At 39.3% G+C, this 11,869-nt stretch overlaps 1 protein-coding gene and 1 pseudogene across 1 annotated transcript; both read right to left on the minus strand.

Moving 5' to 3' along the window:
* Positions 1-965: 965 nt before the first annotated feature.
* Positions 966-3,165, minus strand: LOC121943915 (natterin-3-like). The gene is given in 3 exon segments (XM_042487523.1): positions 966-1,671; positions 1,673-2,208; positions 2,995-3,165. Coding segments are annotated over 3 exon segments (1,176 nt in total). The 5' UTR covers positions 3,059-3,165; the 3' UTR covers positions 966-1,095.
* A 3,204-nt stretch (positions 3,166-6,369) lies between these two features.
* LOC121943914 lies at positions 6,370-11,654 on the minus strand (annotated as a pseudogene).
* Between the last annotated feature and the right edge of the window lie 215 nt (positions 11,655-11,869).

The raw sequence follows: 11,869 nt of genomic DNA on the forward strand, positions 1-11,869 counted from the left end.
TCATAAAGTACATATGTTGTATTTTAACAATTTTTTAAATAAGCATGAGATTACATATAAATGAAAAAAAATCATCTGACCATCACCATAAAATCAACAGAGAATATGTAGTTTATATAGGGAAATACGGTTCTGATTTGATTTTTTAAAAAATGTATTTCCCTGAATAATTGGTAATAATAATATATTGTGTAAAACTAAAACTCAGCATTCAGAGCTCCTGATCACCCAAAGGCCTATAGTACCAAAAAACAACACAGCGAAGAAAGAAATCACACGATACAGATTAGGAAAAAAAAGACAAACAAAAAACAATAATCAAACAGGGTTTGTAAATTAGATGCTGTCAACACGTCTATTTAAAAAAACACACAAAAAAAACATTTATTGCAAATAATTTTTTGACACTTGCATAAGGTGGTGTTTCGGGCGATTCAAAAAAGGCCATATTTCGTGAAACTGCCATGGAAACCTTTTTTTTGTTTTTTAGGGTCACATGATGCTACAGCTATGTGCTTGTCAGTGGGAACTGGTTCCTTCAGGCATGAACGAATTTCAATTTCAAGGGGTATTACTGCGTCACATAACTCTTCAACAGTCGATGGATCGTCCAAAAGTTTTGAATCCGAAATTCCTCGGTGAAATTGTGGACTATCACCATACCAAAGCATGAATGAAGCTCTCCTAATAGAGTGTTTGATTGTCCCAATTCACGTCATCTTTGAAGAATTTGGTGAATCCATATCCTTCTAGCTTTCTGTTTGTTTTTCCTCGACTTCCTCGCAGCGTACAGCAGTAGCAGCTCATCAACGACCAATTTCATGCTCTGCCCCACCGTTTACAAAACGTTATCATTCATCGGTGTGGATGCTCGAATCATTATGGTTATAGTTATAGTGTTTGGCGACCCTGAACAATTGGAGACCAAATACACAAAAATAAAAACTTTAAGACCAACTAAAACTAATTTATGATGCAAACTAAACAGTACAGAAGCCATTCCAGCAATCTCAGGTGGGTCTTTTTAGCTTTTCATTACAATATTTTGTGTAGCCGTCATTGACTATGTTAGCTGTTGAATTTTCCATTATTCTTTCAACAATGGTGAGAGGAGAGAGGTTTAGGTAGAGGTTTACAGGGATCCACCTTAGCTTGGAATTCTCCACATTGTACGCTTCTATGAATCCCAGAGATGGACGTCCATGAGGTGTCCCCGTTTTTGTAGGTGCGGCAGACACGTGCAGTGAACGGGATGTTGGTCTTGAACTGTTTTCCCTCCATTCTGACTGTGTTGGAGTGGTACGCTGGGACGTTCAATTCGACAGAAAGCTCGTGGGTTTTTGACTCAGTGTGACTGGTGCCCTTGGTGAATTGATAGGATGCCTCTGCACTAATCTCCAAACCTGTAGAGAGTATTGCTGGGACTCCAGCAGTGATGGTAGTCTTGACACCCAGTGTGAAGGAAAAGTTGTGCTCCCACCTTTGCTCAACTTGGTACGTCTTTCTGAGGGTAGTTGTCTGTTTCACTTCATGGCTGCCATTGTTGAGGACAACAGACTTGTCCATGGTCTCTGGAGGAGACGTGATGATTTCAGCCTCATTAGTCTTATACCTGACATCAGTTATGTGCTCGCTGGATACATCTTTGTTGAAGGTCAGTACCTGGTAGTAGTTTGTACCAATACTCAGAACCTTCCCAGGGAAGGTAGAAGGCCTTATCTTTAACAGCCACCTTCCCAAGACCATACTTGTTTTTCCCAACATACACGTCGATACCTGGACTGATCCTGACTGAATTCTGAGGCACTGAACCGTACGAGTCCTCCTTCCATTCCAGAAACTCGAAGTTGTCTCTGTTCACCAGGATTTCAAACGGAGAGCCACGATGCTCTTTCTTTCCGTCGGGGTAGAGGCAGTAGGGACCCTTGTCAGGGTTGTAGAACCCCGCCGATGACCCATATTTGGCAACATAATCAGTGCGCCCAACATATCCGTTGTGGATGGACACTGCTCCGTTGGGGATAGAGCCGTCAAACGTTTGCCATTCCAGGTTGGTTTGATCCACGTTGACCGAGACAGCCTGGTGCCGGTTGTCCTGAACCCCTTTGAGAGCAACAGCTCTCACAGCCGAAATCATTTCATTGGTGGGTTCCTCTTTCACAGGGATAACAGGAACCCTGTCCTCCAGACTTTGGTTCAGTGACAGTTCTGAATAAGTGGAAGAATAAAAGATATGAACAATGTCAGTGTTTTTTAGGCTGAGTATGAAATAAATGCTTTCAACGGCAAAACAAAAACTGCCCCCTGGAAAACAAAAATGTTTGTAGAAAATCATGACCTTCTCAGATTTTAGGACATTTATACAATTTCAAGACTTTTTGGAGTTTTTAGGACATTTCTTTTGGTTTTTAGGACATTTCTTGGATTTCAGTATATTTCTAGGATTTTAGGCTATTTCCACGATTTTAGGACTTTTCAAGGATTTTAGGACAGTTCTTGGTTTTGAGGACATATCTTGGGTTTCAGGAAATTTCTCACATTTTAGGACTTTTCTTGGACTGTCCTTGTATTTTTGATTTCTTTTTAGATTTTTAGGCATCTCCAGGTTTTTAGGACATTTCTCAGATTTGCTACATTTTTTTGTCATTTTACAGCTGCACAATGAAATGAGATGTATACAGAAACTTTGCAGACAAGTGAAACATTAAAGATTATATACATAAGGAAAGAAGTATAAAAACAGGTTATTAGAACAAAATTAAGTCAAGTTTGTACTTCTATAGACAGTGCTTATTTGTTGAGCTGCAGCAGATGAATACTACAGTGCCAAAACTGCTCTTTTCTCTCTCTTTTTTTCTCTGCTCTTTTTTCTCTAATATTTTATGTGAAAGCAATTTTTTATCCTCTTGCCATTTTAAGAAATTCAAAAATGAGGACCCTTGGAAAAGAAACAGCAACATAGAAAATCTTCACTGAGTGGCAGCGTCAGTTAACCTGGTTCGTCGTCCATCTTCTCACAGCTGGTAGGGCGGTCTGAGGAGAGAGCCGGTCGGTCCATCTGCAGCAACACTCGGCTTTCAGATGAAACAGAACAAAATCACAGTTACTTATTCTATCACTAGTGTTTAGCAACTAACTGTAAAATCAAACCTTGGTGGAAATAACAGTCTCTAAATCCAATTTCAAGCAGAGATGAAATAATTTCTTTTTAATTTGGTGAGTGGTCGTAAATAAATGAACTCTCTACTACTAACCAAGAAGTGCTCAAGAGCTAAATTTTAAATTAAGATAAAAAGAAGTGGCTGAAATTTCTGAGAATTACACACCATTCAATACACAAAAATCTAGCGCTATATATACAAAAAATCTTGCATTAAAAATTAAAACTATATATATATATATATATATATATATATATATATATATATACATACATACATACACACACACAAAACTTTATACAATTTACATTTCATTTTCAAATTATTCAACTAATCACTTCTGCTGTCCTGGTATATTTTCATAAGGTTTGTGTGCAAAACTTAAAATTTGTTAATTAAGTAACTAATGAGTCAAATAATTGTGGTGGAGTAGATATTAAAACATTTCTTCTGAAGTGTTGCGGTGTAAAGGTGTAAAGTGTGATGAGATTAAAATACTCAAGTAATGTAAAAGCTCCTCAGATTTTGCACTTTTGCAAAGTACTTGAGTAAATGTACTTAGATACTTTCCTGCAGAGGACAGGACAGTAACCAAAATTTCAGTAACTGACCAAGTATAGTAGTTTCTCTTAAGCAAACAAATTTAATAATTCTGTCACAATTACTATAAAACACAATCTAAGTTTGAGTATATGAAATTCCTGCATTTAATCTGTGGACTATGAAAACACATTTTAGCAGTAATATTTTTTCTAACCCATGAGAAGAGCAAACATAAAATGTTGGTTAGTCCCAAAAATTCATTGGTACTAACTAAATAAGAACAAATTGTGGATACGAGCAAAAATAAGAGAAAATTTGTATATTATCACTAAAAATGTGTGGCGGTGTGTGTGCGCCAGAGAAAGACAAAAACAGACAAACAGGATCAGCTCAGTGGATTGATGGAAATGTCACAAACTTACAGTCACAATGTCCAAAGTTGAGGAATCGGGCAGAAGGTCAGGCAGACGGGCAACAGGTGTCAGAGAGCAGGTAACAGTCAGGTTACAGACGTGACGAAGCTGAGGCTCCAGACTGTCTGTGACGGGGTGAAGTGGCTGGTATAAGTACCACAGGATAGCCTATCAGGATACCCTGATAGGGAAATGAGGTGCAGGTGGTGAGATGGGCGGGAAAGCTCGGCTCAGTCCTGTTCCTCCAGTTTGTATCTGCGAGTGGCATTTATGTTTCTTGATGCTGGTATGAACAGATCTCTGGAGGACAATGGAAGATTTCAGACTACGAAAAACAGAAACACGTGGAAGTGTCAGAGACTAAACAGTTAATACACCAGCATGTTTCTTGCTCAGCTGTCAAAACTTCATTCTCTCTGCAAGGGTTTGTATTGGTTTTAAAGTAGCTGTGGTAGCTCTTAAAGCGATGAATCATTCATTTCTAATGGTATCCTACAAAAGTTTACACAAAACCTCTATTAAATTCTCCTTTTGAATGGTTTACTGTGTTGGCGATGTAGCTCTGCACTTACTTTTTCTCTCTCTATCTGTCTCTCTCTCTGTCTCTCTCTCTCCGTCTGTCTCCCTGTCTCTCACTGTGTGTCTCTCTGTCTGTCCCTGTCTCTCTCTTTTTTCCTCTCTGACTGTCTCTGTATTCCTGTCTCTTTCTCTCTTTCTGATACTTTCTCTTTCTGTCTTCCGCTGTATCTTTCAGCTTTAGAAACCTTGCAAATGTCAAAATGTTACGCTCTTTAAGGATATTTGTGCCTAAAATATTAAACATTTATTATTCTAACCTTTTCAGTTGACATCAACTTCTTCCTATGACACTCTTGCAGTTCAACTTGTAGCTTTTTCACTTTAAAGCAGTTCAGCTTTCATTTCTGCCAGTTTTTCAGATATTTCCCTCAATTTGTAATATGTTTCTGCATTTTCAGCTATGTACTTCTGCATTTTCAAACATGCTCTCAAACTCATTTTTAGCCATTAGCGTCGACATGCATATTCTGCAGGAAATGCATTTTCTGGTTTGTTTTGGTATCCTACAAAAGTGTACATAAAAACCTCTCTTAAAAACTTATTTTGAGTGGTTTACTGCGTTGGCGTTGTAGCTCTGCGCTTAATTTTTCAAAGATGTCTTCACCGTTTTGTCCAAATACAGTCACTTTTAAAAACCTCTTTTCAACCATATATACCAGTGCTCTACGCTTAAATACACCCCCAAACAGATGGAAAATATAATATCTGAAACATATGTATAATATAGCGATGATGATTATGTCTGATTGTAGGTGACGGGTAGAGAAGCGGAGGTACTGGTGAGCTTTATGTCCAACATCCATTTTTCACAAGGTACTAATTTGGGAGGAAAAAGAAAACTTTGCCAGATATGTTTACTACAAAAATCTGTCAAAAACTTTCGGTTTGAATGGTTTACAGTGTTGGTGTTGTAGGTCTGCAGCACTCACTTTTTAAAAGATCACCTGAACCAATTCATCAACTGACCATGTTTCCTCACTATAAAAAAGGGAAAAATCAATAAACTAGTTTAAATATCTGTATAATCGACTGATGATGATCATGTCTGATTGTAGGTAGGGAGCAGAGCAGTTGAAGTGCTGATGAGGATGAAGCAAATCTCCATTCTTAACCACGATTGTCAGGTACGTTTATGTGGCACCCCTGAAAAGGGGAGAAATAATCACGAGAGTGACTGTGTGTCGTTCTGTCGTTGTTTCTTAAGTAGCAATGATGTGTGGAAGATGAAGAAACTTCCACGGACACTGACTTGGTTGCATAATAATCAATTTATTACAACAAAGTTCAGCATCTACCAGGCACCATGGTCTGCCTGGGAGAGGATTCAGGACCAATGCGAATCTCTCTATCGTACAGCTCATGCAAGTCTCTTATATAGGTACAGGCATCGATAAATTTGTCAGTAAACAACTTTTCACCTGTTGTGATCAATCACAAGACCCCACAAATATGTCCTTATTTTTGAAGGAGCCTCATTCCATGTTACTTTTAACCTGGGGCCGGTATTTTGTACGCGTGGCTTCAAGGTCTAACCGTCCCTAGACCTTTGACCTCGTTGCCTAACCAAAATAGGAACCTAAAGAAACAAAGCATAATACACCACAGTTCCCTCATCAGGCGTTCAGTGGAATGAGGCCAAGTCCCCAGGAAGTGCGCCATGTGTGGAAGCAAACTTTTTTTTTCCTCCTTTAAACTTTATTTGTAATCAAAAACTGGTTTTACATTCATGAAAAGGTACATCAAGTAAAATCACAGATTAAACAAAACACACAAGCACCAAAAGAAATAAATTCCAAAAAAGGAGAAAATTAAAACAGTCAGAGATCTAATCAGGAATTAACAGGTGTCGCTATTTCTGCTGACGACCTCCAGAAAGCAGCCTCACAGCCCAACAGAGCGGAAAGGTTTCCTCTAAATGAGATGGAGCTACCATGTAAGGGAAAAATTATAAATTTGTAGCAAGAAAGAAATCATAGTACATATGTTGTATTTTAACAATTTTTAAAATGAGCATGAGATTAAATATAAATGTAAAAAAAATCATCTGACCGTCACCATAAAATCAACAGAGAATATATAGTTTATATAGGGAAATACAGTTCTGATTTGATTTTTTAAAAAATGTATTTCCCTGAATAATTGGTAGTAATAATAATATATTGTGTCAAAACTAAAACTCAGCATTCAGAGCTCCTGATCACCCAAAGGCCTATAGTACCAAAAAACAACACAGCGAAGAAAGAAATCGCACGATACAGATTAGGAAGAAAAAGACAAACAAAAAACAATAATCAAACAGGGTTTGCAAATTAGATGCTGTCAACACGCCTATTTAAAAAAACACACAAAAAAAACATTTATTGCAAATAATTTTTTACACTTGCATAAGGTGGTGTTTCGGGCGATTCAAAAAAGGCCATATTTCATGAAACTGCCATGGAAACCTTTTTTTTTGTTTTTTTAGGGTCACATGATGCTACAGCTATGTGCTTGTCAGTGGGAACTGGTTCCTTCAGGCATGAACGAATTTCAATTTCAAGGGGTATTACTGCGTCACATAACTCTTCAACAGTCGATGAATTGTCCAAAAGTTTTGAATCCGAAATTCCTCGTGAAATCGTGGACTATCACCATACCAAAGCATGAATGAAGCTCTCCTAATAGAGTGTTTGATTGTCCCAATTCACGTCATCTTTGAAGAATTTGGTGAATCCATATCCTTCTAGCTTTCTGTTTGTTTTTCCTCGACTTCCTCGCAGCGTACAGCAGTAGCAGCTCATCAACGACCAATTTCGTGCTCTTTAAGCACTTTAAGACCAACTAAAACTAATTTATGATGCAAACTAAACAGTACAGAAGCCATTCCAGCAATCTCAGTTGGGTCTTTTTAGCTTTTCATTACAATATTTTGTGTAGCCGTCATTGACTATGTTAGCTGTTGCATTTTCCATTATTCTTTCACCAGTTGAGAGAGGCGAGAGGTATAGGTAGAGGTTCACAGGGATCCACCATGGCTTGGAATTCTCCACATTGTACGCTTTTATAAATCCCCAGAGATGGACGTCCATGAGGTGTCCCCGTTTTTGTAGGTGCGGCAGACACGTGCAGTGAACGGGATGTTGGTCTTGAACTGTTTTCCCTCCATTCTGACTGTGCTGGAGTGGTACGCTGGGACGTTCAATTCGACAGAAAGCTCGTGGGTTTTTGACTCAGTGTGACTGGTGCCCTTGGTGAATTGATAGGATGTCTCTGCACTAATCTCCAAACCTGTAGAGAGTATTGCTGGGACTCCAGCAGTGATGGTAGTCCTGACGCCCAGTGTGATGGAAAAGTTGTGCTCCCACCTTTGCTCAACTTGGTATGTCTTTCTGAGGGTAGTTGTCTGTTTCACTTCATGGCTGCCATTGTTGAAGACAACAGACTTGTCCATGGTCTGTGGAGGAGACGTGATGATTTCAGCCTCATTAGTCTTATACCTGACATCAATTATGCGCTCGCTGTATACATCTTTGTTGAGGGTCAGTACCTGGTAGTACTTGTACCAATACTCATAACCTTCCCAGGGAAGGAAGAAGGCCTTATGTTTAACAGCCACCTTCCCAAGACCATACTTGTTTTTCCCAACATACACGTCGATACCTGGACTGATCGTGACTGAATTCTGAGGCACTGAACCGTACGAGCCCTCTTTCCATTCCAGAAACTCGAAGTTGTCTCTGTTCACCAGGATTTCAAACGGAGAGCCACGATGCTCTTCCCCTCCGTAGGGGTAGAGGCAGTAGGGACCCTTGTCAGGGTTGTAGAACCCGCCGATGACCCATATTTGGCAACATAATCAGTGCGCCCAACATATCCGTTGTAGATGGACACTGCTCCGTTGGGGATAGAGCCGTCAAACGTTTGCCATTCCAGGTTGGTTTGATCCACGTTGACCGAGACAGCCCGGTGCCGGTTGTCCTGAACCCCTCTGAGAGCAACAGCTCTCACAGCCGAAATCATTTCATTGGTGGGTTCTTCTTTCACAGGGATAACAGGAACCCTGTCCTCCAGACTTTGGTTCAGTGACAGTTCTGAATAAGTGGAAGAATAAAAGATATGAACAATGTCAGTGTTTTTTAGGCTGAGTATGAAATAAATGCTTTCAACGGCAAAACAAAAACTGCCCCCTAGAAAACAAAAATGTGAACATTTACCTTGAAATTAGATTTAAAATAATTTTCTTTTTCCCTTGTGATAACATGAGGACTGTGTTGGAGGTCAGTGACTGACTGTGTCTGCTGTGAGGAATTTTTTTAAGTAACCAAACTGACCAAATGAGAAAACCCCTCGACAGACCAGCAGCCACAGCTTAGCAGGTGTAACACCAAGGTCTGGTAAGCTGTGATTTCTCATGTTAAAGCACAATGTATATATTGTTACATTTATGTAAAGAGTTTAGAGCAGGGATACTCAGTTTGGTTTGCTTGGGGCCACTTTAGCAAATTTTTTGGATTTTAGCACATTTCTAGCATTTTAGGCTGTTTCTAGAATTTATTTTGAGATTTTAGGACAACAATTTCTACAATTTCAAGACTTTTTTTTTTTAGTTTTTATGACAATTTCTTGGATTTCAGAATATTTGCAGGATTTTTGGCTATTTCTATGGATTCTTAACTTTTCCAGGATTTTAGAACATTTCTTGATTTTTAGCACATTTCTTGATTTTTAGCACATTTCTTGTATTTTTCTCAGATTTTTTATTTTATTTTTTTTATTTTTAGTATGTCTCCGGGTTTTTTAGGGCATTTCTCAGATCTCAGATTTAGTACATTTTTTGTCATTTCACAGCTGCACAATGAAATGAGATGTATACAGAAACTTTGGAGACAAGCAGACACATTAAAGATTATATATCTAAGGTATATCTAAGTATAAAACAAGTATTAAAACAGGTTATTAGAACAGAATTAAGTCAAGTTTGTATTCTACAGTGCTTATTTGTTGAGCTGCAGCAGATGAATGGCAAGGTCAGTTAACCTGGTTCGTCGTCCATCTTCTCACAGCTGGTAGGGCGGTCTGAGGAGAGAGCCGGTCGGTCCATCTGCAGCAACACTCGGCTTTCAGATGAAACAGAACAAAATCACAGTTACCTATTCTATCACTAGTGTTTAGCAACCAACTGTAAAATCAAACCTTGGTGGAAATAAGTCTCTAAAGTCTCTTTCTTTCTGTGCTAAAACTTAAATTTGTTAATTAAGTAACTAATGAGTTTTCAAATAATTGTGGTGGAGTAGATATTAAAACATGTCTTCTGAAGTGTTGCAGTGTAGAGGTGTAAAGTTTCATGAGATTAAAATACTCAAGTAATGTAAAAGCTTCTCAGATTTTGCACTTTTGTAAAGTACTTGAGTAAATGTACTTAGATACTTTCCTGCACTTGTCAGCAGAGGGCAGTACAGTAACAAAAATCACAGTAACTGACTTGACCAAGTAAAGTGGTTTCTCTTAAGCAAACACATGTAATAATCCTGTCATAATTACTATAAAACACAATCTAAGTTTGAGTATGTGAAATCCCTGCATTTTTAAACGTTAATCAAGTATAAAACCTTTTATTTTTTTAACCTGTCCTGTCCGGCAGCTTAGGCATGCAGTAAGGAAGGAGAAGTCTGATATACTTCTTCCTGTTGCAGTCTGCACTGAGATTTATTGCAAGGCTACGGACAGCACAATGTTTGAGTGGATAGGGAGAGCGAAAAGAGAGAGGTTGGGGGACACAGAAGGGAGGGGAAGACACAAGAGACAACAAAAACAACAACAACAACAACAACAACAACAACAACAACAACAATAAAAAAACGATGACAACAATGCTAACTACAATAATGATAGCTGCAAATATTTACAACAGTATTAACGGTGGAAGCAGGGAGAAAATGAAAAAACAAACAAACAAACAAACAAAAAAAACAGATTGCATAAATACTTACCCAAAATAACCTTGATATGGATAACATCAACATTTGTAACTGTTGTACGTGTGTGATTGTATAACAGTTGTGTGCTGTGTGTGTCTGTGTGTGAGGGTTTGTCATTGGATGTGGTTTGTAGTTGACGGGGGGGGGGGGCAACAACACCCCCCAAACTCCCAGGGGGAAGCAGGCCAAGACCCAAGCCACCAGAGCACCCAACAGCCCCAGAACACGACAGATCCAACACCACGTGCCCCAGAGACAGCCACGCAGCCCAGCCCAAGAGAGATCAAGCAAGGAAACATAGAGGCAACACCCCCCAAGGCCACCAACCCCGGCACGATCTGAGCCCACAGCCACAGGGCCCCACCAACCAGAGACCCGCTCAGACCTCCGGAGGGAGCCCGCCACACACCAGAGAGGCCAGAGGCCCCCAACACCCGGTATAAAAGTATAAAACTTATAACAATATTTTTTTTTTACACTGGGCAATAATCTGTGGACTGTGAAAACACATTTTAGCGGTAATATTTTTTCTAACCCATGAGAAGAGCAAACATAAAATATTGGTTAGTCCCAAAAATCAGTTGGCGCTAACTAAATAAGAACAAATCGTGAATACAAGCAAAAATAAGAGAAAATTTGTATATATGGCATTTCTTGCATGAGGCCTATTGTACAATCACTAAAAATGTGTGGCGGTGTGTGTGCGCCAGAGAAAGACAAAAACAGACAAACAGGATCAGCTCAGTGGATTGATGGAAATGTCACAAACTTACAGTCACAAATGTCCAAAGTTGAGGAATCGGGCAGAAGGTCAGGCAGACGGGCAACAGGTGTCAGAGAGCAGGTAACAGTCAGGTTACAGACGTGACGAAGCTGAGGCTCCAGACTGTCTGTGACGGGGTGAAGTGGCTGGTATAAGTACCACAGGACTGATAATGAAATGAGGTGCAGGTGTTGAGATGGGCGGGAAAGCTCGGCTCAGTCCTGCTCCTCCAGTTTGTATCTGCGAGTGGCATTTATGTTTCTTGATGCTGGTATAAACAGATCCTCTGGAGGACAATGGAAGATTTCAGACTATGAAAACAGAAACACGTGGAAGTGTCAGACACTAAAGGGTTAATACACCAGCATGTTTCTTGCTCAGCTGTTAAACTTCATTCTCTCTGCAAGGGTTTGCATTGGTTTTAAAGTAGCTGTGGTAGAAAATAACATAGTT

The sequence above is a fragment of the Plectropomus leopardus genome, chromosome 6 (genome assembly GCF_008729295.1).
Source record: "Plectropomus leopardus isolate mb chromosome 6, YSFRI_Pleo_2.0, whole genome shotgun sequence".
Lineage (NCBI taxonomy): Eukaryota > Metazoa > Chordata > Actinopteri > Perciformes > Serranidae > Plectropomus > Plectropomus leopardus.